At 41.8% G+C, this 26,044-nt stretch overlaps 8 protein-coding genes across 8 annotated transcripts; 3 read left to right on the forward strand and 5 right to left on the reverse strand.

The window, feature by feature from the left end:
* Positions 1-462: 462 nt before the first annotated feature.
* Positions 463-4,670, reverse strand: IL334_004871 (ATP-dependent protease La; the record flags this gene model as incomplete). The annotated part of the gene is made up of 11 exons (XM_062936586.1): positions 463-656; positions 763-791; positions 860-1,191; positions 1,262-1,373; positions 1,443-1,714; positions 1,782-2,020; positions 2,080-2,126; positions 2,193-2,360; positions 2,429-2,761; positions 2,850-3,507; positions 3,566-4,670. 11 exons carry the CDS (start codon positions 4,668-4,670, stop codon positions 463-465), a joined length of 3,489 nt encoding a protein of 1,162 aa, XP_062792637.1.
* A 449-nt stretch (positions 4,671-5,119) lies between these two features.
* On the reverse strand, positions 5,120-6,145 carry IL334_004872 (uncharacterized protein; the record flags this gene model as incomplete). Its single annotated transcript, XM_062936587.1, has 6 exons — positions 5,120-5,335; positions 5,413-5,466; positions 5,538-5,619; positions 5,677-5,807; positions 5,870-5,974; positions 6,041-6,145. The coding sequence occupies 6 exons, from the start codon at positions 6,143-6,145 to the stop codon at positions 5,120-5,122; spliced, it is 693 nt and encodes a 230-aa protein (XP_062792638.1).
* Positions 6,146-7,319: 1,174 nt separating this feature from the next.
* IL334_004873 (uncharacterized protein) lies at positions 7,320-9,048 on the forward strand (the record flags this gene model as incomplete). The annotated part of the gene is made up of 4 exons (XM_062936588.1): positions 7,320-7,664; positions 7,726-8,354; positions 8,422-8,949; positions 9,015-9,048. The coding sequence occupies 4 exons, from the start codon at positions 7,320-7,322 to the stop codon at positions 9,046-9,048; spliced, it is 1,536 nt and encodes a 511-aa protein (XP_062792639.1).
* A 644-nt stretch (positions 9,049-9,692) lies between these two features.
* IL334_004874 (uncharacterized protein) lies at positions 9,693-11,086 on the forward strand (the record flags this gene model as incomplete). The annotated part of the gene is made up of 7 exons (XM_062936589.1): positions 9,693-9,725; positions 9,819-9,880; positions 9,979-10,068; positions 10,221-10,547; positions 10,624-10,745; positions 10,818-10,854; positions 10,948-11,086. 7 exons carry the CDS (start codon positions 9,693-9,695, stop codon positions 11,084-11,086), a joined length of 810 nt encoding a protein of 269 aa, XP_062792640.1.
* A 127-nt stretch (positions 11,087-11,213) lies between these two features.
* On the reverse strand, positions 11,214-12,681 carry IL334_004875 (uncharacterized protein; the record flags this gene model as incomplete). Its single annotated transcript, XM_062936590.1, has 3 exons — positions 11,214-11,297; positions 11,366-12,395; positions 12,503-12,681. 3 exons carry the CDS (start codon positions 12,679-12,681, stop codon positions 11,214-11,216), a joined length of 1,293 nt encoding a protein of 430 aa, XP_062792641.1.
* Positions 12,682-13,380: 699 nt separating this feature from the next.
* IL334_004876 (uncharacterized protein) lies at positions 13,381-15,145 on the reverse strand (the record flags this gene model as incomplete). The annotated part of the gene is made up of 2 exons (XM_062936591.1): positions 13,381-14,738; positions 14,806-15,145. The coding sequence occupies 2 exons, from the start codon at positions 15,143-15,145 to the stop codon at positions 13,381-13,383; spliced, it is 1,698 nt and encodes a 565-aa protein (XP_062792642.1).
* Positions 15,146-18,318: 3,173 nt separating this feature from the next.
* On the forward strand, positions 18,319-22,335 carry IL334_004877 (uncharacterized protein; the record flags this gene model as incomplete). Its single annotated transcript, XM_062936592.1, has 6 exons — positions 18,319-19,700; positions 19,767-19,904; positions 19,967-20,106; positions 20,169-21,854; positions 21,920-22,006; positions 22,085-22,335. 6 exons carry the CDS (start codon positions 18,319-18,321, stop codon positions 22,333-22,335), a joined length of 3,684 nt encoding a protein of 1,227 aa, XP_062792643.1.
* Positions 22,336-22,526: 191 nt separating this feature from the next.
* Positions 22,527-26,022, reverse strand: IL334_004878 (uncharacterized protein; the record flags this gene model as incomplete). Its single annotated transcript, XM_062936593.1, has 6 exons — positions 22,527-22,658; positions 22,736-23,224; positions 23,306-24,022; positions 24,105-24,580; positions 24,669-24,854; positions 24,924-26,022. The coding sequence occupies 6 exons, from the start codon at positions 26,020-26,022 to the stop codon at positions 22,527-22,529; spliced, it is 3,099 nt and encodes a 1,032-aa protein (XP_062792644.1).
* Positions 26,023-26,044: the final 22 nt, after the last annotated feature.

A 26,044-nucleotide genomic window follows, 5' to 3' on the forward strand; every position in this document is an offset into this window, starting at 1 on the left:
TTATAAATAACCTTATCAATCCATGAAATAATTCGGCAAAAATCAAGTTACCCCTCATCGCACTCACGCGAAACCAGTACCTCATGCTCCAAAAACAAGTCTTTTTCTTCGACGATCTCGCTTAAATCCCATACTTCCTCTTCTACAGCTCAGGTAGTAATTGAACGTGGAGCCATCGCCTCCCGTATGACACTTATCATACACCATAGCAGTGCACGTTCAAAACAGAGACAACGATTGAGATAGGTGATGTATGCATTTTGACTTAATAACTTCTCTCTACTGAACAAACCTTAATCTTTATTGACTGACTATTCTATATGCTGGAAAAAAATACACGAACAATGACAAAAACAAAATGTACCATATAAACAATCCTTCAGATAATGTATTTCGACGTTCCTTCATTGTCATATAGCTTATTGATCCACCTTATCTCATCTCCAAGCCTTTTCCTTCCATCTATGGACTATCCCTCTCGGGCTCCTTCTCCAAAGGTAATGTATCCCTCCATCTGTTCTCATTCTCTGTACCTCTGAAGACCTCGTACAAGACCTGTTTGACATCTTCTACAAATACAAATTCGATTCCCTTCTTTACTGATAATGGGACATTCTCATCTATATCGGGTTTACAAGCCACCGGCACGATGAGTTCTGTGATTCCAAGTACGGATTAGCATGAATCAAACAAGTCATCTGAGTGAAATTTAGTGGACGCGTTGTGTTTAAGTATAGGGGACCAATGAAACTTGATACTCACTCTTGATACCTGCCCTATGAGCTGCGAGGCTATTATTCAGACAATCCAGCGTCAGCTAACTCTCTCCGATTAAGTCTGTAAAGCATGAATTACTCACATCTTCTCTTTCAATCCACCGACAGGTAAAACCTGACCCAATAAACTGATCTCTCCAGTCATAGCTACATCTGGATCTACTTTAGTCTTCGTAAAGAGACTGACGAAAGCAGTCAAGATCGCTGTTCCTGCTGATGGGCCTTCTTTACCAATTCCACCCTCTGGCATATGTAAATGTACATCTCTATCGTTTAATGTGACTTCCGTCTCCGATTTCGTTATGCCGAGTGAATAAGCATTGGATTTGACCCATGATAAAGCGATCTGAGCTGATTCTCTGATAACTTCTCCTAATTTACCGGTAAGTTGGAGATTACCTTTACCTGGCATGGCCTAAAAAGGAGTGTCCGAATTAGCTTGTTCTCCCAGTACGGGCTGTAACAATATAAAACAGATAACATACAGTGACTTCGATAGGCATGACGGCACCTGAACCGTTACCTAGATAACCTAATCCAGTGGACACACCAGCTGGTGGTGCGGAAGTGTACAACCTATCTTTGTGATATATAGGTCTGTCACATCATTGAGACTGATCAGCTTTCATTCAGAGCTCGGATTTCTTGTTACATGAGTGAACTTACGGTCCAACATAATCTCTCAAGTTGTCTTGGGTGATTTTGACATGCACACCATCAGGTACTTTCAACGCTTGTCTAGGAACAGTGGTAACAGGTTTTGTCGATCCTGCATCTCCAGGCGAAGGTGATCTATCTCCTGGTAAATGTTCAGAAGCAGGTTTGGTATCCGGCTCGGCAGATTCAACTGTTTGCGTGGACGAATCGAGTTGTTTAGGTTCTGGTAAAGCTTCTTCTCCTAAATCAGTCACGATCTTAAACGCTGCCTTTCTATATATCTATAAAATTTGCGCAATGATCAGCTCTGCTTCTTGCATCTAAGAGACAAGTCAGTAAACAGCTTACTTTATCGATGTGTTTCTTGAGATTCCTGACTCCACTTTCCCTACAATAGTATCTTATCAACGCTTCTATAGCTCCAGGTGACAAGTCTATATCCACTTCCTTCAATCCGGCAGCTTCCTTTGCTTGTGGCGATAGATACTTGTCAGCGATACTCATCTTCTCTGCTGAAACGTATCCTGACACCTCCAGTACTTCCATTCGATCAAGTAGCGGTCCAGGGATAGTCTCGAGGACGTTTGCTATAAGGGCTCTCTGATCAGCTGCCGCACAGGAAACGAGAAGGCAATTAATGACTCACCGGTACAGACGAAAAGCACTCTCGAAAGATCGATGGGTACGTCAAGGCTGTTTATTCGACATCAATACTGACATCTGAGAGGATATTTCCACTCGGCAATACGAGATACTCACTAATGGTCCAAGAACGACTTGTTCTGCTCGGGATCTAACATTTCCAATAATGCACTTGCAGGATCTCCGTTGTAAGCTTTACTGATTTTGTCCACTTCATCAATCAAGATAAGAGGGTTTTCAGTAGCCACTTTCTTCAAGGCTTGAACGGGTTTACCAGGCATAGCTCTATAATTGAGTGTCGAAGTCAGCAACCAACACTTTTGTGATTAGAAGGGAATGGAAGGACAGCTTACCCAATATATGTTCTTCGATGACCTTTGATTTCAGCTACATCAGTCAAACCACCTACTGAGAATCTAAAGAATTGTCTTCCTAGAGCTCTTGCAATTGATTTTCCAATAGAAGTCTTTCCCACACCAGGAGGCCCAGCGAGACAGAGAATCTTTCCTTCCACCGATCCACGAAGTTTTCCTACTGCCATGAATTCAAGGATCCGGTCTTTCACATCTTTGAGGCCGTAATGATCTTCGTCGAGAACTTTGATAGCGTGAGAGATATCGTAGTTTTCAGGTGAGTGAACTCCCCAAGGCACTTGAGTCAACCAATCGATGTAGTTTCGAGTAACGCTAAAGTGGGAAGACAGTCAGCAACAGCAATCATGAGCGCGATAAAGTGACCTATGAGCCGTGTCATAGTATATTGTGATGAACTCACTTGAATTCACTAGCAGCCGGTTCAAGATGGACCAATTTATTCAATTCTTCATCAAAGACTTTTCTTACACCTTCAGGCATAGCTAATTTACTAGCCTTTTCTTTAAATCCCTCCACAAGCTTATCTTTACCATCACTTTCCATACCTAATTCCTTTTTGATGCCTTTTAGTTGTTCCATCAAGTAGTATTCTCTTTGTCTTTTTTGGATCTTGGTATCTACATCTCTAGCAATTTTGAACTGCAATTGAGCGTTGATCAATTCCTTTTTCAGTAGAATTAAGGCACGTTGTAAACGATCCTCGATCGAAGTTGAATCCAATACAGCTTGTAGATCCGATACGTCAGCTGTCGATACTACTGCCGCTAGATCAGCGAGTTTATCAGGTTCATCGAAAACTTGAGACGATGTATTGGACATTGCGAAAGAAGTGACTTGTTCTCTGAACATGGGTTGTAATTGAGCGATTTCTTTGAAGACTGAAATGAGTTCAGACATTATAGCTCGAATCACTTGAGAGTCTTTGTCGTATGGTTGTAGTGCAACATTGCTAACGTTTGTGATCGAAACGTCAGGTAGAAGATTGTGAATAAAGCCTATGGGCGAGAGAGGTTTACTGGGTGTAGTGGCAGCGCTAGATTGAGGTTGAGATTGAGATTCTGAACGAATGCATTAGCTATCAAATCACGATTTTCAGCATGTACGATGGATACTTACCGGAATCTAGTTCAGCGTCATCTCTCTCTTTTGAAACAGTCCCTAATTCTTCTCTGACTGCTTCAACGGAAGGAACATCAGGTTCGAAACTTTCTACTTCAGCTTCAGGTTTACTGTCTCCTTCTGTTGATGCTTCAGATACGTTTACAAAAGGTAAAGATTGTTGTTCTTCTGATAGTTGACCAGGTTTGACTAGATCATCGATTCTAATTCTTCTATGAGGGAATAGAACGGCAGTCAAGCTTTCAGGTTTACCTTCACCTTCATTTGATGTGAAACAACTTGTGATTTGACAAAATACACCGACGGGGTGAACTTGATCAAGGTTTTCAACTACATCAGAATCACTCGCTGAATCTTTCAATAGGAAAGCTCCAACATATGGTTGACCTTTAGCTTGTAATTCACGAATCGCTTTGATCACAGGTGGAGATCGAACTGTTACAGCTTTGTAGAATCCAGGGAATAATGGTCGATGAGTTATAGGTACAGCTAATACTTGTGGATACGTTTCAGGTATAATAGGTTTAGCTATTTCTTTAGGTGTATTTGAATTTCCCGATCCTGATCCCGATCCTGATCCAGATGTTGACCCAGATGAGAACAATGATGAAGCAGATGGAGTGGAAGTGGATGATGAAGTTCGGATAGTCGATGATGAAGAAGAAGCAGGAGATTCAACTTTTTTGGATTCTTTCTCAGCTATATTTTTAGCTCTTTCTTCTGCTGTTTTAGATGATTCAGCTTCTGTCGAAGAATCTTTTTCTGACACTTCCTCTTTTCCCTTCTTCACCTCGTTTGTAGTGGAATCACTTTTAATTTCCGCTTTAGCTGATTCTCCTTCGTCTTCATTTATGGATTTATCTTTATCGTTCTCACTGGCTGGATTGACCCATCTTTTCTTCTCGGATATCCTGGACGAACTATGTATCCCTCTTTGCTGAGCATGTATCGCTGATGCGATCACATCATTACTTCGATGATCGAGATAATGTGAGACTGACTTTGATGATGTGGGAGTGGCAATTGATCGTGCGAGTGAGAATGTAGTCGGCCGACATCGATTACAGGACGATGATCGAACTGCTGCTCTGATCGGAAGCATCCTTGATATTGTTTTTCCGAGAAAGAGGTGGACCGATACAGAGTGAACGTATGTGATGAAGACAGTAGGGAAGGGGAGGATGCACAATGCAATGTATATACATGGAAGGGATTGGAATGAATCGAATAGATATTGATATGGTAATCAGATACGAAGTGAGTGAAGTGAAGCAAGGTTAACAAGGTGGAGGGGTTATTTTGAATCGAGTGATAATATGGATGATGATCAAGCGTATAACTTGATGTAACCGACCCCGTTCTCGTTGAAATCGCCGGTGGCAATATGTGGCGATTGGAATACCCTTTCTTGATTCTTATCTTCGATTCACCATTCGATCATTCAGATCCCTATACGGGTCTTGGGTCTTTGTCTGCCAACATCCGATTGGCTCCTTGGAAAGCCAACATACAAATGGAGTCTATGGATGAAATTGATACATGCAAGGGTTTTTATTGTACAACGATATCTTTCGATTTCATGCCACCTGCTGGATTATCCTTTGCTCCTTCTTGTCCGGGGAATACGCCATCTACTTGTCTGTACTGAACTTCTTTCTCTTGTTCTTCTTCTTCTTCTGAAGACTCGCCGTCGGATGCAGATAGAGGCAGCCACCATGGCGGTCTATATTGCGGAGGAGGTAGATTCACTATATCAGGATCGAATAGCTGGGTTGGATTGAAGTTAGATCGATATCAGCTCCATGAATCAAGTACAAGTAGGTGCGGTCACAATTATTGCTCACCTCGATATATTGCTCATCCGCATATCTATGTTTACTACCTGCATGAGCTCGGTACTGTTCAACGAACATTTCATGCATTAGCAGCAGATACATATTATCATCAACTTTGAATTCGTAATACTCACCTCGACTAATGTGGAAGCGAAATTCCAACCTTGCATAACTCTCAGTGCACCCACTACGCATCCAGTCTGATGTACTCCAATACTACAATACAATCAGCCCACACTGTGTAATATCTGGGCGAGATCGCGCTTCACTCACGGATCAATTAGTAAAACAGGATGAGAACGAGTATCAAGTATATATTTCTCTAAAGTAATTTTGATTATTTCATCTCTAACTGGTTTCCAATCTGTTCCTTGAGGTCTCCATAAAGTCAATCCCAAATGCATCTACATTTCAATAGAACGAAATTTCTTCAGCTGAGCTTTTTAGGTTATTGAGGTATACTCACAAAATCGATGCCTGATGTTCGGATAAAAGTGAGTAGAGGTTTTATAGGATGTTCAGGTGTTAATGATATTATCGTTTTCAGATTTAAAGATGACAAGAAAGGTATCTACATCGAAGAAGAACGTCATCAGTGGTTCATTCTGTCTTCGAGTATGACATGATGTCAACTCACTTGAGCAGCGGTCGGACTAGCACATCTATATACTCCAGTTTCGACAATTGAGAATAAGTTGGGAACTTGAATGAGAGCAGGTCCGGTTGGTTGTTTGGATGACATTTCTAAGAATGACTTTTAGCCTGAATGAAGGCTATATTCGAGTCGTGGGCATGTTTGCTATTTGGAATTGAAAGGTGGGTCTGGTGTCAAAACAAACTGACGATATATTTATTCTCTTCTTCGTTACCATCATTCACAATCATCAACCATTGCTCTTTCTCACCTCCACCTTTCATCGTTGACTGGGAGGGGGGGTTTATGCCACACACGGAATAGACATGGTGATCTCCGCTCATTGGAATATTACGTACTCACATCGGCGTGTTTTGCTTGTTGTGAAATAGCAAAAACGCGTGTGTTTTCATTTAGGGGGGATGAGATGATCCGAAGGGGAAAGAAGGAACGTGAATTTACAACTGTCAATATAAAATAGATCACGTCGGATGAAACATGTAACAATAATATGAATGAATACCTGTTACTGTGGGACTTTGGGACTGTGGGACTGTGCAAACGCAAAGTTCTGGATCATAACAATAATATCTTTTTCTTTTATTACCACTCTCTTTCAGCTTCCAGCTTTCGTTTACATATTCCTCTTGGAGAGTTGGTAATACGCAAACACAAGGACAAGAGATATTGATTGACGATCACTTGACATTCTTTTGGTATTTCCCGTTTCCCATTCTAAAAACATTCTCAAACATCAGTCTGCTCAATCCCGCCCAACCCACCACTTTCTTAAACCAGCCCTTTACCTAGTATAAATCGATACAACGTGTGTAGTATAGTTCTTCCTTGTTGACAAAGTTTACACTATACTCCCATCTCTCATTCACTACACGCTCCTTTCATCCCAATTCAAGCAACCAACCAAAGCTTTGATCTTCATTACTTGTTCTCAATTTCGGACCCCACACGATCCCTTTCATCCACCACGAACATCCTTCAAGAGCCATTATCAGTCTTAAAGCACGATAGATATCAAGATCTCCAGATCGTAGGAACCTTTTTACATTTTCATTCAGGTGAGTACATCCATCTTGGAACTCATCAAAACATTCTTACACTTTTCTCAAATAACCTTACCATAACCCTTCCTTCATATCTACGTGAATTTAATCACCAAGTCTCTATTATTGCACCTACTAACGGCGATCAACTGACATTGAAAACTTTTGTCTTTCACCTTCCTTTGACCTTGCCACACTCTCAGCTATCGCTTCTACCCATCATGCACATATTCTCTGCTGCGATCCTGCTGCTCCCACTCGCTCTCGCGCATCAAGATAGTCCTGCATCACACCCTCATCGACGACATCATGCTCGAGCCATCGTCGACGCCAATCGACCTATCCCTCGAGCGGGCGCTGTCATTGATAACGGTACTCTCGCTTCAATCTCGCAGTATGACGCTCAAATATCAGCAACTCAATCATCAATTGCAAGCATCGCTCCCACTTCCACAACCAACGATGATGATGACGCAGCTGTTACCAGTTCTGCATCAAGCGCTGCTGATAGTGGTAAAGCTGGAGTCGGACCTTCAACTACCGTAGTCCTCTCAGATGCGGCAAGCGTAGGTATCAATTCAACTGCCTAGGAAAGCTCGCAGAGTGTTAACTGACAACGGAACTTAGTCCACTTTGTCATCAACAACTTCCTCGGATCTAGCTAGTCCCAGTGTTACATCAGATACAAGTAAATATCAGTTTCTTTCTCTTCCTCATCCACCGAATGATTCAAGTACAAGTACAAGTTTAAGTACGAGCGCAAGTACAAGTCATTTGTTAATTCCAGTTTCAAGTTTCATTTCAGTTTCAAGTATGAACCCAAATACAAGTACAAGCACAACTGACAAGACCTCTCACTTTTCTTCAACAGGTACATCAACATCAACCTCAACCCTTGCATCTCCAACAGTCACTTCGACCGAAGCAGCACCAGTGACACTTTCTTCAAGCACGACTACGCCTGCAGCAGTTTCGACCACAGCTCATTCTACTATCGTTTTGGTAACCACCGCATCGAAAACATCAACCACTCACAAAGCATCTTCAACTGCCGAATCTGCTGAAACTGAAAAGAAATCATCTGGACTCAGCAAGACCGCTTTGATCGCTATTATCGTTGTTGCCTCTGTCGTCGGTGCGGCAGGTATCGGATGGACACTCTTCAGGAAATGGAAATTGAGACCCTCCAACAGGTTCGGAAAGAAGATGAATCCTATCGACTTTTCACCTCACAACAACGATATGAACGATGACTTGTGAGTTTCCTTTGCGAGCAGCATGTTGAGATCGAGGTGCTGACCTCGAACTTCATTTGTTAAACAGCTTCGAGAAAACACTTCAACGGACTGCTTCCAACTCTTCGGCATCACGACAACGAAGGGAATTGGTAGCTGAGCTTGATGATCCTCATGCTGTCCCAGGTGTTCCCCCTCACGACTTTACAGCTGGTACTGCTGGTGTAGGTGCAGGTGTAGGAGCAGGATATGCAATGTACAACCAAGATCCATATTCTCATGCTGAGCAATACGACTATGAAACAGCTTATGATCAACACCAACAACATCCTCAAGGAGATATTTATGATCAACATCAACATCAATATCCACCTTCCGCATACACGCAAGATCCCCAAGGATACGCTGGATATGTAGGTGCACCAACACAAGATCAACCTATCAATGATGGATATGCAGATCTCCAAAGAGGAAATAGTATCGGAAGCGGAAGTGGACATGGTCATGGACACGTTCAAGCATTACATCATGATCAACAAGTCTATCCTGGAGAACTGAGTTTCCCATCCGCCGATCAATATGGTCTCGGTAGACCAACAGGCGGCGCTGAAGGACCGTGAGTGCTTTTCACCTTTCTCATGACATGTCAAGTTTCAACGGCTGATATAATTATGGAAACAGATACGCTCAAGCAGCTCAGTATAGAGGATATTAGGTCTATGTGATCTTACCTTAAAGTTTCGAATTGTCCCATAATTACTTCCAAAACAATATTTTCAAGGCTTGCTGGCCGAGTCTGACTTATTCCCTCAAACACCTATTTGCGAATTCCTTATTCCTCCTTTACTCGACTGCGGAGCCTTATCTCGACCTTATATAAAAAAGCTTCACCATTGCAATACTTTCTCCTTTACTGTGTATACGTACATTTTGATGTACATTACCTTTCTGGAGTGATGTGTGATATTAGATGGATTGGGTGGATCACACGCATGTTGTGAAGGCGGGAAATCTGTAATATTTGTATGATGCATCTATGTTTGAAATCTACCTATTTGATGTTGTTTCGTGTTGAGCTGGAATGTAGGACGAGCGCATTTCGTTCCGAAGCAAGCATACACATGAGAAACGGGTTGAGCATAAGTGAGCACGATATCAAAATCACATGCCGTAGATTGACAGTTTGAATACGAGTGACGAGGTCGTACTTGGGTGCAAATGGGAAAGTGGAGGCTGTCCGAAGTTGAATGAAGGTATAAACAAATATTTTATTTTGGCACTCTTTCGTCTGAACTCCTCTTAGTAAACTACGATTCCATACTTTGACAATATCTTAGGTGACAAGGGAGAAATTAGAGAATGGCAACTGTGAAAATCCGATCAGCCAACGCTGTATGTGATTTTTCAATGGCGCCCATCTTCCATCTTTATCAGCTTCCTATTTCGACTGATATTTTCTTTTTTTTGGGGGTATTTGGGGTATAGGCATCGAGTTCTACATTAGCACCTGACTTACCTAGATTATCCATTCTCAAAGATGGTACATCGTACGTAACCCTTTTCTGTATCCACTCAAAAACTCAAATTCCAAGTAAGGATCGTTGATGGGAAATATTGATTGGCTGGTTGGTTTTTGATAAAATAGATATTCAATCTCAGTGGTGAGATCAGAAAACCTTTCTTGTGATGCGAAAGATGTCATTTATACCTTGTTCAATTCGAACATGTCTCATCTGTGCGTAGATCCAAGATTGTCTCGTTCATCCCATCTCGAAAAATCTTTTTTTGAGAAGAACGTTCAGGTTTAATTGATTTTAGGCAAATGGCAATGTTGTACTTGTATACTTGTACTGATCAATTGAATTCGTGATAATTCCGAGAAATTAGCCAACAAACATCCTCATTCCCATATACCGAACAGTCTAAACGTGAAGAACTGTTCGATGTAGATGCAAGGTACATCCTACTTCTCTCATCCCAGGGTCCAGATCAAGATCCAAAAAAGGTAGATAAGCTCGATCCTGTGGACAATCTCAAGACAACTACAGATACAAATACAAATATCAAAGCGAAAGGCAAAGGCAAAGGCAAAGGGAAAGGAAAGGAAACGATTAACGAGATCGATTTTAGTCCAAAAGATTTACTAGGTTTTTGTGGATTCAGATTTGATACAGAAGAGACTTTAACGACCAGAGATGCTGAAGTAGCTTATTGGTAACAATCATTTCTTCCCAATTTCTTAGATTATTATCATTTATCGTGATTCAGCTGACCTTGTATCTGATCTCAGTTATGAAGTTCAACTTGCCCCTTCGTCAAGGGGACAGGGTCTAGGTAAGATCCTACTGAATACGCTGGAAGATATAGGTACAAAGAGGGAATTGGATAAAGTCATGTTAACATGTTTGAAGAGTAAGCTCAAATTTATCCCCCAACGATCAACGAGCAAACAAAAGGATGGGCTGATCATGAGATGAATGACAGATAACCAATCTGCTTTATCATTCTACACTAAACAAGGGTAAGTCAATTCATCTTATTCGTACCGTCTTCCTGGACTACTACGAGAATCGAGATCGAGCTGATGATTCGTGTTCACGTTTCTCACACATAGGTATACTCCGGATGAAATTGATCCTACGCGTATGGCAGAGGAGGAGGATTGGACTGACGACGAAGATGAAGACGGTAATGAGGAAGATGAAGATACTCGGGATTATGTTATTCTTAGCAAGAGCTTGAAAAGTACATAATGCATACATATACCTATAGATACAACGGAATTATACATTTGTAATTTTAAGCTTGCTTTGAACAGCGAAATCAACCCATTCAGTCTTCTAGTCTTTCGCCTGAGTAGATGACATCTCTTATATGTGTTTATATGCCTTCTCCGGGTACTTCAGTATTCTCGATATTTGGCAAATCACGTTTATCAAAATACGTATCCAATTCTTGCCATATCTATGATTCTCGTTAGTTGTGTTTTTTTCACTTCATCATATCGGCTCATCCCATCGATAGCTACTCACTTTATCCAGATTTGTATCCATACTCTTTCCCCAAACACTCTCAGTATAAGTCCAATCAATCTTCCTTATAGATTTCTTTTTCTTTTCACCTTGTACTCTTACTTTTCTGTTTCCAGTACTTTGGGAATAATGAGTTTCCTCAGGACGTCGATGCATCCAGCTTTCACCTTGATGATCACGTCCAACTTGTTCAGACTCTTTCCCAGAAGTCATAGTTGCGGTTGCGGTTATGGTTGTGGTTGATCCAGGACGAAGAGCGAAAAAGGCATTTGAGTTTTCTTGATTACCTTTTCTTGATGTTCTTTGTCTTTGACTCTGAACGGATCTAATTACACTTGGAGGATGTTCTAGATCCACCCCTTGTGGAACTGAATATTTGATTTTCTTCGTTGGTGTCCCAAGTTCGTTTTCTTCATCGTCATCGTCATCGTCATCGTCATTCCCATCTGCTTCTTCTTTTTCGTTTGTTGACCTTTTTTTGTTAAGCTGACTAGGCGAGGTTGGTTCATCGACGATACTGTTGTTGGGATTAGGGTATTTGGCGGAAGGTTGTCTGGTCACACTTTGTCTCAAAGGACTTGCGATAACTGGATCATGTGTTTTAGGTGTTGTTCTATGTTGTGGAGTTTTGATCAAAGAAGAAATATCAATCCCTGATGAGAATTTATATTTTTTCTTGGGTGTTTGCAATGGACTCAAGATATCTTCAGTCCTTACGGTTACTGAAGGAGTTATAATCCCAGTATCATCTTCTCCTACACCTCGATCTTCCGTTTGAAGAGTTCCTTCCTTTCTGGATGCTGAATCAGATGTGATATTAGTCGGATCTGAGCTGGAGGACTGGGTTTCGATCGGACCTGATCGTTTAGCTTTAGCGGGAGATCGTTTGGAAGGGGATCGCTTGGAAGAAGGTGAAGAAGGTATATTTTCAAGTATTATTCTACAACGTGATAAAGTCGAACGGAAATGTGCTGGTGAAACTGAAGACGCTTTTTGAGCTGATGAAATTGGTAAATCCTTTGATTGAATTCTGTAATCAATCAAACGTAGATACAATTAGCGATAGCAATGATCCAACTTCCAAAATTCTGAGATTGTCAGGTCCAAAAACCCAGCCCAAAAACGTATCAAACTCACTTCTCACAGCCTAATAAAGCGGATACGCCAACCAAGGCAGCTCTTTCCTCAGGCTTCAGATCGTTTCCTTTCCCAGGTGCAGTCAAGTGTCTCAACGTGGATAGGATTTGAGCAGAGATGGGTATCGCTGGATGTGTCGCAGAGGGGAATAAAGGTATAAGTTCAGTTGTTGAAGACATTTCGAATTTATCAGTGGCCTGGCCTGGCCTTTACCGACCGATGAATAACAGTGGAATACGCCTTCCACAAAGTATCCTTTGTGAGTTTATCGGACCGTTACCAAGTGGTTGATTTGGAGCTGTTCACTAAGACACCTAAATATGGTACGAAAGGTGAGATATACCCAATGTCTTTTCGACTGCTTCTGATGATGCTTGAACGCGTCCACCTTCGCTTTCGCTTTTGTTCCGCGAAAACAGAGGTCATTCGAAAATCCGTCGGAAGAGATATCTCGCCTTGGAACATTGCATGTTATCCACTTCTACAACCTCTGGGAATGGTTGATTGTGTATGCATGTAATTGAGTGTCGTTCCAGATGTTATGAACATAGTGTGCATGTGTGCCTATATATGTATATACAGGCAGAATATGTTGTTTTTTTAATGAACATGTTATATAGAGTACTTACTAGGTCGGGCATTGTATGATAAGATTGAAAACATAGTTCTACTATGAACTTCAAGATTGATAAAAATGGGCACTGGGCCCAAATGAGGAAGTGAATAAAATACAAATATAAATCAGAAGTATCTTCTGTGATAGAGATATCACGGTCTCACTATCAAAAGCCATCAAAACTCATCAAAATATCATCTAAAATTTCGTTATACCAGTCAAAAGTCTTACTTCCACCTGACATCGAATCAGAAGAAATGAATTAATCAGATTTTCGTCTCAACATTAACCTTTTCTTCATGGCTTCAGCTCTTCTTTCCCTTTCTTCTTTCTCTTTTACTTCCTCTTTATCTTCTCCTCCGAAATCTGATTCAGAATCAGAATCGATATCTAGTGAATCACCTTCGAACAACACCACATCACCTTCTTCTTCATCTGAATCATGTTCAACACCATTTTTCAAAACTGTCTGTGGTGCTGGTGTACACGTTATCATTGGAACTGACAATGAAGGGCTTGAGGTGGCGGTGTTGAAAGATCTAACACTCTCAGTAGGAGAAGCAGGTGAAGTGAATGACCTTCTCGGTGATGGCGTACCAGATGTTCCTCTACCGAACGGAAGTCTGAATCTACTTTCTGTGGGTGTGACCATACCACCCGTTTTCATTGACCAAGGGAATGATCCTCTAGTTGGTGAAGGTACATTTCCTTCTTTAACAACCGAAGTAAATGAAGTTGATCGCTCCTTTGGTGGAGTGATTTTGAATGCAGGTTGAGAGGAAGAGGATGAGATAGCAGCATTGGCTTTTACGATAGCTTCGAAAGAAGGTAATTCACCTAACGACATGGGAGGCATAGAAAGAGGTCTGGCTCTTCCACCTGATAATCGGCCAGAAGTCCGTTCACGTAAGAAAGGTGCAAGTCGAGGTTCCTTATCTTTGACCGGGGTTGCTAAAGGTGGACTAGGAGGAGTCGCAGGTCGTCTGTTGAGAATCGAAGCGAGAACAATTCGAGCATCACGTCGGGGTGATTCTTCAGTGGGAGTCTTGATTATCTCTACAGATTCTTGAGATTCAGTTCGATATACAGTCCTGATTCTAGGTAAGGATTTGGCTGGAGAGGGTGATCCAGCTGAAGTGCCACGCTTGTGTTCGGTGGAGATACGAGCTTGAATTTGAGCAAGACTGGGTAGTCGTGATGACACAGCTGGTAATTTAGACTGAGCTCGAGCCTTCTCTTCAGCTGTGACCTCGATAGAATCAGTGGACGGTGATCCAATATCGGATTTGGATCGACCATGTTTGGCAGAGACGGAAGAGGTCTTCTTGGATTTGGCGGAGAATTCGATGGCAGAAAGTCGAGGGACGAACTCTGGAGGAGGTCGAGTCTGGTCCAAAGCAGAGAAGGTAGTCTCTACAGGCGAAGGTTGAGCTGATCGCGTGAAAAGTGGGAAGTAATCTTGTCTAGGAATAGAAGATGGAACAGCGGGATTCTTCGTGGGAGAAGTAGCTGCAGCGACAGACGCGGCCAGGGGAGAGTTAGGGGGGAGGACAAAGTTGTATGAAGAAGGAGAAACGGGTGGACTCTGAGGAAGAGTCGACTCGGTTGACGATGGTGAAGCTTTTGGAGCAAATTTAGTCTGTCAGTGTCATTGCACTGACAGGAGGAGAATTGTGACAGAACTCACATCTTTCTTGCACTCGTCTCTCCTTGGCACGCTCCACAACGTCCCATAGCGGTCTTCGATTCTGCAAAGCGGATTGCGTGTTTCTCCTTTCGTTCCATGGAACTACTGATTCCCAAGAAGCTTGAGGCTCTCTTGATGAGTGATGTGACCAACCATCCATCTCAAGTGGCGTAGGCATCTTACCGATGTTCATTGCTATGTTGAATGATGGAGAGTTGGGATCCGGTTGGAGTGCTGCTTCAGCGACTGAGAAAGCGAGTAGTCGGAGAGGAGTTGGATTAGGAGAGGAAGGACAATAAAAGTTGAGAGAAGGAGTAGGTACAGAAATGACTTGTGCCATCGTGTTCATATACTAAGTTATACGATAAGGTACTTGGAAGAGGAGAGTCCGGCTCGAAGATATTGATGATTTGATATGTAGTTGTAAATTAAGTTTGATCTGACTCTAGGTTACCAGAACCGTTGGAGTGATAGATGAAAAAGTTGGATAAATCGTTATTGGTGGTGAGAGAAAGAGAGGGGAAGAAAGGGTTCTTTGGTTTGTTATAATTTAAAGAAAGGATTTGGGTATGTCAAACTTGAAGAGTGATTGAACGATCCTTTCACTGAGAGGTTGATGAAAGGAATGATTCAGATACTTTCAATGATGATGACAGAGAAGAGGGGAGGATCTGCACGTTTTAGAGATTTTATCGAAGTGACAAAGATCAAAGGCAAGTTATGATCAAAGTTAGCCTGTATACCTCTGTATATGGAATGATGATTGTAGATGATGGGACTGCACAGCAGACTTGAGAAATATATTTGACGGACACGGTCAGGAGGAGGAGAAACGGAACGATTGAGGGAAACAATGTAAAAGAAAAACAGGTTGATGACGGGGGTCTCTGCCAATGATTATATATATCAAAGGATATGACAAGACGAACGCGTCGAAGAAGGATACAAAGGGAGAAACACAAAGGAGTGAGTTGGGAAAAGGGCGAGATGAAAGGTAGACAGTGCGAGAGATCTAAAATGGGATGATAACGCATTGACTCTTCCTGCAAGAGCGAGATACGCGCCCTTTTTGGTGTTATGTTGAACGATGTGAGAAGCATTCATGTGAGGAGATCGGGAGGAATGATGGCATGAAGATGAAACAAGAACATCAAGCAATAAGAACGCCATGGACACACACACGGACGGACACACACGCCCAACTTCTTCGGTCATCTCGTCCCAACACCGACCACATCGCATGCATCCCCAAACGTAATTACTCATTCCAACACGATCAACTAGATCGACTAGATCATACACTATCACGCCACCATCGTTCAAATTCTTTATCACACAAAACACACGATTCCGAACAGAAAACGAGGAACTCACGGATTAGAAAGGGACAACCTGGTCCTTTATACCGCACAGCAGTTTTCAACTTTTTTTCTAAACAAATTCCAACGAAATCGCAACGATCAACGTCTTTGAGATAATCTTTGTTCTTTCAAAATGACAGTGTCTAATATAATAGCTCCACACTCATATATTTATATATATCAGAGTTTTGAATTGAGGTGTATCTTGTAGTAACGTTGTTTGTGAAACAAACAGTTTTCCGAGTCCGAGTCCGGGTACGAATCTGATCGACAGTCGACTAATTGAGACAAACTTTAGGAGGAAGGTAAGGCAATTACGGATTGGGCCAAGTAGAACACCTGGAAAGAGGTTATCCTTAAATGCGATGCTGTCCGGTCGGTTTGGTCTACTATGTTTCTGAATTGAGACAAGATCAGTAGTCTCGTAATTTTTCGTAAAGAAGAATGGATTATTTCGTTAAAAGCGTGATAAAATCTTGATGACACTGTTCTGGCTGATGATGCTAATACTGGTGCGAGCGATAATGAGCTGTACTATGACGAAGGACTTAGTATAATAGCGATGTGGGACCGTGCTAAATGAATGTGGGTGGTGACTGTTCTAAAACTTGTGGTATGTTTTAAGCCTCCTTTGTGAATCTTTTGGAAAGTAGGTATTTGATGTATGAAGTGGAAGAATCCGGTTGAGACCTGTCTACCGTATTGATAATTGTCGAGGGGAAGAGGGAGTATTCCGAAATAGACGTATCGAGAAAGAATGAAGGAATGGATAAGAAAGAAAGGTAGAATTGTCAAAGAATGTCAAAGAGGATTGATTGATATATATGAAATGTCCAAATAGATGATCCAGCAATCTATGACTCCTATAAACTTATTTTGTCATGTAGCAGACAGACATAACACCACGTCTGATGATAAAGTACCTGGACCTGATATGTGCAAGTAAAGAACTTACTCGTATACTTGGTGAATGAACAAAGAAAAATCATACGCCACAATGAAATATCTGTCACAACCGATTGAACAAAATGATTATCATAATAACCCTGAATTCCAAACGATCATTCACAACTTGGCACAAATCAGGAAATAGAAATAGAAATACCAAAACAAAAACCCTTTGACGCACATAAATCTCTCTTAGCGCGTTTCGCTTTTCGTTCGTTGTCTCCTCTGTATACACAGGTCAAATGATACGCAGGTCAAAATGAAGTGCCAACAAACGTAGATCCGTCATATTGAGGGTCAAAATGGTGAATACCATACATACCATTCATGATTCAAAACAATCGAGACGCGACGACACACAGGTCAGATGTCAAGCTGCAAACTCGTCCATTGTTGCCCAAGCTAGTTCATCAGAGATTCCAAACATCAGAGCTAGCTACTACACTTCACAACGACATTTGGTGATTAGAAAGAGGAATATGCTGTGACGTTTAGACATATCTCAAGCAAAACGCCTGGAATGATCGTCGGCGCAGTTTACGTTATGTATCTATTGACTCATCCCACGGTCCCTATTGCAGAATGATCACATGTGGATTGTGTTGCGGATGGCTTATCGATTTGTACGCAAGATTCCACAGACACTGTCGCTGAGTTACTGGGTAGCAAAGCAGATATGAGCGAGTCGGTCCACAAGATCGCATGTCATGATATAGCCATCTCAGTCCCTATCACAGTTTGGGTTCTACGGAAAGCTGGAAGGAATAAAAACATGAAACGCGACTTCTTACTCCCTGATAAAGTGAAAAGTAAAACACATACACGTGACAAGCACTTTATATTAAATGGATCACTGATATAAACCAGATAAAGATCAACTCCACCATCCGAAAAGTGGAGGTGATTCCCGCAATATTCGCTCAGGTCAAATAAAGATGAGAGAATATTGCGGGTTTCCATCATCATCAAATGGTCTGTTATGACCTGTTCAATTCAAGCTTACAGGTAAAGCAGTACATAGCATCATACACCAGATGTCCAAATTCGTCTTTTCACTGCGTGAGAGACACTAATACAAAGAGACAGGACTTCATCGTCATAATCGATTAAATTTTCTTTTCATTCTGTTTGCCACTGATCAACCAACGATTTCATTGACATCAAAGCATTGAGCGAACACAGTTCATCGATCCCATCCATCAATATGTCAGATATATCACTCCCACTTTCGATACCGACTATCACTTTCCTCATATCCAACATGCATTGTACATCATGTTGTGAAACCATTCATCACCTCTTATCGACTCTCCCATCTATCAAATCAATATCCACTTCATTACTTCATCACAGTGTGACTTTTTCGATCGATCAAGGAAATACGGCGTCAACTTCTCTGAAACCAAAGACAGTGGGGAAAGTAGTATCGGATGCCTTGGGTTTATTGAGGACAGAAGGAGGGTTCAACGTTATTGCTGAATCAGCTAATGGTAGATCCTTAAAATCGGATTCGGCTACCACCAAGTTGAGCGAAGAAGATGGCGGCTGGATAGGTAGATTATTACTCAAAAACACAAAGGGAAGGGAAAGGACAAAAGCGGAAGAAAGAAAGAAAAAACATCTAGAACATTGTGAAGTTTGTAAAGCTGAGCTCAGCACCGTCAAAGAACACGGTTCAGCTTCAGGCGCAGCAGAGATTGCTCCAGCAGAGAAAGTTTCAAGCGATAATCAAGGCGAGACAGTCAAAACCACTCTTTCTATAGAAGGTATGACTTGCGCATCATGTGTCAATTCAATTACTTCATCACTTAAAACCAGCCCTTCAATACTATCAGCAGACATCAATTTACTGGGATCTTCCGGTATTGTCCGACATCGTTCTAGCCTCTCACCAAATGAAGTCGTCTCTCTGATCGAAGATATAGGGTTTGATGCCCAGATTGTTAAATCTGAGACTGAAATCAGTGCGAATAGTCCCATAGAGGATACGACAACGATCAAATCCACTTTTTCGATAGAAGGGATGACATGTGCTTCATGCTCAGGGGCTATCATTCGTTCTCTCCAAGATCAACCTGGAGTCAAATCAGTACATGTTGATCTGCTCAACAACTCAGGTGCTATCATTCATTCCGATGAAGTGACGACAGATGAAATCAAAGAACTTGTTGAAGAAGTAGGATATGGAGCGGAATTGCTGTCATCTGAACGTTCAAATCAGCAATCCAAAGGAAAAGCGAAAGAAGAAGGGCCACATTTAAGAAGTATTCAAATTAAAGTTGAAGGAATGTTCTGCCATGATTGCGTCAGAAAAATCAATTCTCATCTCGACACTTTACCTATTGAATCTTATACTCCTATAACGCTCCAATCACCTATCATAACACTATCGTATTTCCCTTATCATCCGTTAACAATCAGAAACCTGCTACAAGGTATATCAGATGTAGCACCTGAATTTGAAGCTGAATTATTCCGTACCCAAAGCCTAAGTGAAAGAAGCAAATCCATCCAAAAGAGAGAAGTCAAGATTCTGGCTAGTCATTTAGTGGTAGCCATTACCTTTGCAATTCCCACATTCGTGATGTAAGTATAAGCTAGTTCGCTTTTCCAATACTTTCACAAGTTTAAGCTGACCGTGACAACGGAAAGTGCTATCGTCGCTATGATTCTTTTACCTTCGCACAATCAAATCCGAATGGAAATGATGAACCCAATCTGGGGTGCTGCAAACTTGGGTACCCTCATTTTATGGCCTTTAGCTACTATAGTCCAATTTGGTGTGGGAAGGTGAGCTCAGTACAGCATCTCGTAACTGTCATTCAAACTGATGTTGAAATCTTCCCGAAAAGAATCTTTTACAAACGTACTGTCGCATCTATGTGGCCTCATGTACGCCGACTGCTACCCTTAAAACTACGGACGGAGAGTATGCGTAAATTGCCATCTAGATCTCTAAGCTGGAGGATTCTGTTCAGTTTCGGAAGTATGGGTGAGAGACCCCTGCCCTGAGTCAGACCTAGACAGATCGGCAAGCTGACACGCACTCTCCAGATCTTCTCGTTGCTCTTTCAACAACCGTATCATATTTCGCCTCTCTTGCCATGCTGATTCTCGATGTCCGCTCTTCGTCCAATAACGAAAGTGTTGGAACATATTTTGACAGCTGTGTCTTCTTGATCATGTTTATCCTTTTAGGCAGAACACTGGAAGCATACGCGAAAAGCCGGACTACCGACGCAATCAGCTTACTAGGAAAAATGAGACCAGATACTGCTCTATTGGTTGAAAGTAGCTTATCAACGGGGGATGAGCAACAAGACGATGGAGAAAGGAAAAACAGTCAAGATACCGAAGATGTCCAGGCCGTTTCTGTCACGGATGTCGACGTACCGAATCATAACAGAATATCTCAAGGATCAGTTAGGAAGATACCAATAACTCATCTTGAAATTGGAGATTTAATCCTCCTTCAACCAGGATCACTACCTCCCACTGACGGAACCATTGTCTCTGGTCAAACCACATTCGACGAATCTTCCTTGACAGGTGAATCACTACCCATCACGAAGACTATCGATGATCCTATATTCACGGGTACTGTCAATCTGACTTCAGCTGTGAATGTAAAAGTGACTCATTTAGCAGAAGATACAATGCTTGAAAAGATCATACGAGCAGTCTCAGATGCATCATCCAGAAAAGCACCATTAGAATTAATGGCTGAGAAGTTAACCGGTGTTTTCGTACCTATCATAGTATATCTATCACTTATCGTCTTGACCATCTGGTTATCACTCTCCTTGACTGGGACAGTGGACACCAGCGGTAAATCAGGTGGAAAAGTGTTTTTCGCATTAGAATTTGCCATTGCGACTTTGGTCGTAGCTTGTCCTTGTGGAATTGGACTAGCCGTACCTTGTGCCAATGCAGTAGGCAACGGAATAGCAGCAAAAGAAGGTATATTAGCTTCTGGAGGCGGTGAAGCTTTTTTAGCAGCCACAAAAATCGGCAAAATCGTTTTCGATAAAACTGGCACTCTCACCATTGGTAGATCTGTGGTTACAGATGAAGAATGGATAACTCAAGAGAATAAATTTATGATTATGCAAGCAGTTGAAGAAGTCGAAAGAGGAAGTACACATCCATTGGCTATTGGATTAGTGGAATATCTTGAAAATAAAGAGCAATCAAGTTCATCTGGTTCCGATCAGGAGCATGAACCGATACCCGATGAATTGAAGAGAAAGGCGAAAGTGATAGAAAGTGAAGAAATTGCTGGAAGAGGCCTGAAAGCCATCATTCAATGTGAAGATCGAATATTCAATTTACTTATAGGCAATGTTGCTCATCAAATCGACCACAAGGTCGCTATCCAGGGAAGCCATCAAGACATAATTGATAAATGGTCAAACGAAGCGAAATCCGTTATTCTCATAGCGATCTCTAGCGCCAATGAAACTTCTTCATACACTTTATCAGCCATATATTCTTTATCTGATCCACCACGCGAAACTTCAGCTTCAGTGATTACTTCTCTCAAACAAAGGGGAATCGAAATATCAATGTTAAGTGGTGATAATCAATCAACGGCTTTAGCAGTTGGCAAGATGGTAGGGTTGAGCGAAGATGAGGTTAAGGGTGGTGTAGGACCTGAAGGAAAAGCCGACGTGATTCGATCTATGCAGAAAGAAATGAAAGCGAAAGGAGGTAAGAAGGACCTGGTGATGTTTGTTGGAGGTGAGGTAAAGATCGTTATCGAGAATAAGAAGATGTTTGCTAATATTATCTGTCCATCATCACAGATGGGCTGAACGACTCCGTAGCCCTCGCTGCTGCTGATGTTAGTTGTGCGATGGGTCATGGTTCACAAGCTACATTAGCTAGTGCAGGTGAGTGACCGCGCTTCTTTCGTTAGAGGTAATAGCGATTAGACTCACAAGAACTGATGATATTGATGTTATAAATAGATTTTGTGCTACTGTCATCATCTCTCACATCACTCTTACCTCTTTTAAGCATATCTAGAAAAGTGATAATGAGACAGAAACTCAACCTCTTATGGGCATTACTATTCAACGTCGTTTGTCTACCTTTTGCAGCTGGTGTATTCTATGCTGCGGGTGGAATCAGGTTGACACCTGTTTGGAGTGCTGTACTCATGGCATTGAGTAGTATCAGTGTTGTAGGAAGTAGTTTAGCAATGCGTTGGGGATTTTGATTCAGAGCTGGGACAAGAATAGGTAAAGATTTCAGCGTGATGTACCATCTTTTCAGAAATTTCGGCAGATCGGTTCTAACGTAGTCTGAGATGCTGAATGCATGGATATATGATAACAATGTATATTACATGATCTTCCGCTCTTCTATTCCACCGACACAATGTTATCGGATGTCCCTCAAAGATCCAAACTAAGTTTGCAGTTTTGCATTTAGTCTCCTTAATTCTTGAGGTGTAAATCGAAGTATAACAGACATTACCCTAATCAAATTAGGTCTCATCTCTTTATGTTCTAAAAATTGCAAGATGACATTTCGTAAATACTATTTGAAACGTTGAAAGGAACAATTTCGACAATCAGCACACAAAAACTCTTATATCAGAATCGACATCAACTCACCTCTAAGTTCACTTCCTCTTCATCATTTTTCTTCAAATCACCATTTGTCGAAGTCGAAGTCGGCGTTCCAGGAACTGTTCCACTTCCATTGCCAGTAGTGATACCAGTACCATTACCTGTACCTGTACGTGTACTTGTACTTTCTAAACTTGTTCGGCTTTCACTTGCATTATCATTACCCAATCCCAATCCCATGTTCGAACCCTGTGCAGGCGAAGGAGCGGATCCAGGTCCAGGTGTACCAACAGGACTTGGTACACTTGATCTATTCGTGGTAGTAGGTTGTATAGTAGTGGAAGACCAATATCCTACACCTGGATTTCTTTGTCTTTCCATCAACTGAACGGAAGATTGTACTTTTCTCATTTCCTCTCTCAACGTTTTATTGGTGGATTTCAATTGTGTTATATGCGATTTCGATTCATCTAATTGTGATTGTAAATTGTGTATTTGTGTCTGTAAGGTCGAACATTCCTCTTTTGCCGCACGCTGCATTTTAGCATGGCGAGTCAGTATAAACTGATTTTGATGCGAGATCCGATCGTCTTGGAATATGTTCAGATGACTCACCTCTGCTTCGACAGCAACCTGGACATCACCTTTACCTTCCTCGATCTTGCCCTTTAACCGAACAACTTCTCTTTCCAGACCTCTAACCTTCTCTTCACCATCCTCTATCTTCCTTTCTCTCTCCTGTAAACCTCTCAAGCTCTCAGCATATTCCAATTCTTTCTCTTGAACTTGTCTTCTTAGCTTTTCCAATTCTCTGACTCTTTCCTGTAATTTCGTCGCCCATTCTTCTTCAATTTCGTTCCGTTCAGTCTCAAGTGAGCGTATCTTGAATCTTAGATCGGATAGTTTAGCTTCTGATCTAGCTTCTGATTCAGATAATAACCTTTGAACTTCTTCTGTACCAGATCCAGATCCTGATCCTGATCCTGATCCATTTGGGATTCCAATAGAATAAGAATTTCTTCTACTTGGTGAAGGTGATGGACTTCCAAAAGTATCACCACGGACGTTTAATCCGTTTCTACCAGCTCTACTTGAATCTCTAACTGAATCTTCTAATAATGCACATCGTTCATTAGATTCACGTAATTGGAATTCCAATTCTTTGGTTCGGGTCTGCAACGATTCGGTTTCTGCTCTTGCAGTTTCAGCTTCTGCTTGTTTAGCTTGAAGGTCTGCGAATGTCTTTTGCTTGTTCAAATTCAGTTCCTTGACTATAGCTTCCAGACCGTTCACTTTGGTGTTTTTCGCTGAGGCGTCTTTGGCATGGGCAGCCTAACGCGCAGAGTGGTGTGTTGTGAGCTTCTTGCTTTGACCATAGAGCGACGCAGGGATGTCATGGGGAACTACAGCTTACCTTTGTAGTTATCATTTCCAGTTCCCAGGCAGCTTTCTTACTAGCTAATTCTTTCTCAGCTCTTTCTCTGACACCAGCTATTTCTCTTTCGAAATTTTTGCGTAATTGAGTTACCTCTCTTTCTTTTTCCCCTTTGACTTTCTCAACTTCATCTGAAGCTCTACTTCTTTCGGCTCTTTCTTCAGCTCGATCTCTCTCAATTTCCTCTTTTTCTTTTTCCACTTTGACCAATTTCAGCCTTACAGTCTTTAATAAGGATATAGCTTTAGTTCGTTTCTCTTCTTCTTCCTTGGCTTGGGTTTGAGCTTTCGATAAATCCGCTTTCAATTGATTGATAATGGTATTATCGGTGGAAACTGATTTTGCTTTTTCTTGAGCTTCTGTAAGTTCAGTTCGAAGTTTAGCTATTAATTCAGTTTGTGAAGATCCTTCAAGTCTATGTGTATCTCGTAGTTCCTCCATACGAGAATCTTGTACTAGTTCATCAAATGGATATCAGTATTCATAAGCGTTGGAAATGACCCTAAATGTTGATGAGTGCATGCAGTCAATGTGCTAACTCACGTGTGATTCTATCTTGAAGTCGTTTCATCTCAGCGGTAATCATATCCACCTTACCATTTTTCATTCTAATCCATCCTTCCATCGCTTCATGATCCCCTATTCCACCTTCCAATGGAGTAAGATCTCTTAATACTTGATTTGCTTTATGGGTCTGAGTGAGCAATTTCGTAAATCGTTGTGACAGGTCTATTCGCGATCCAAACAGATCAGTATCGCGCATATACGGCATTCGTCATGACCAAAAAGGAAACTCACCCTCGTAACGTCGTTCTGAATCTGCTAGTTTCTTGATATCTTCTCCTGATAGCTCTATCACAGTATTTCCCGTTTCCTTATCTTGCCCTTCCAAGCTCTCTGTGAGTTCCTTTGAGCCAGCATCTTTCACATTTTCTTCAAGACCTTTCGAGCTGGTATCTATCTCCAGACCATTCGTGCCTAGCCCTACTATCTCCTCTTGCTCCTCTGCACCAGGTGTTGGCCCCTGTAAACCTAATTTGGGTACGTCGCCATCTGTACTTGGTTCCAATAAGGGAGATGCACCTAGGGGATCTGCGAATCCTGTCGAAGGGGTAGTCAGATTCTCCGCTGCTGAGAGTGCGGGTGAAGGAGGAAGAGGGTACGTAGCTGGATTTGATGGATCGGGGGGTGGAAGTGGGGTCGAGGGTTCAAGAGCAAGTTTCGAACCTCTTCTACCGGACGAGGTAAAACTTGATGGTGTGGGAGTTATAGAGCGCGAAGGTGGATCTGAGCCCAGAGTGAAGTTAGCACTAGGGTTGGCCAATAGTCTAGGGTTAGGTGAAGAAGGTCTTGATGATGGTCCTGTAATTGACGATTGGGTAGACGTTGGATTTATTATATTTTTCAATTCTTTTTGAGGTGATGAGGAACCAATAGTTGGTGAAGATGTTGTTGAAGTTGAAGTTGCATTATTTTTGGGAATATCTTGCGATCCACGTCCGAAATGAAAACTTTTCCTTAGGCCAGATAAAGCATTCTCAGCCAAATGGGCAGTCGAATTAACATAGTTAGCAGGTGATATCGAAGTTGGCGGTAACGTTGATGGGGATGTTACTGATTTCGTAGGTGACACGTTATCTACTTTCTTTTCGTTACTAGTCTTTATATTCGTGTTGATCGAAGGGGAAGAAGGTGTTATGGGTGATTTAGATTTGGCTGGAGAACCGGAACGACTTGGAGGACCTTCTCTGTTCAACGAAGATGTTTGAACGGAGGGATTGATGGTAGCGTTTGGGTTGGCATTGACACTCAATGCTTTGGCTTGAAGTGATGATCCCGTCGCTTCAAGAGTTTTGACAGCTGCGTTGAGCCTATCTTGCAGTGACGACCCGAACATTTCGCAGAAGCCCCTCGACGTA

The sequence above is a fragment of the Kwoniella shivajii genome, chromosome 6, assembly GCF_035658355.1.
Source record: "Kwoniella shivajii chromosome 6, complete sequence".
Taxonomy (NCBI): domain Eukaryota; kingdom Fungi; phylum Basidiomycota; class Tremellomycetes; order Tremellales; family Cryptococcaceae; genus Kwoniella; species Kwoniella shivajii.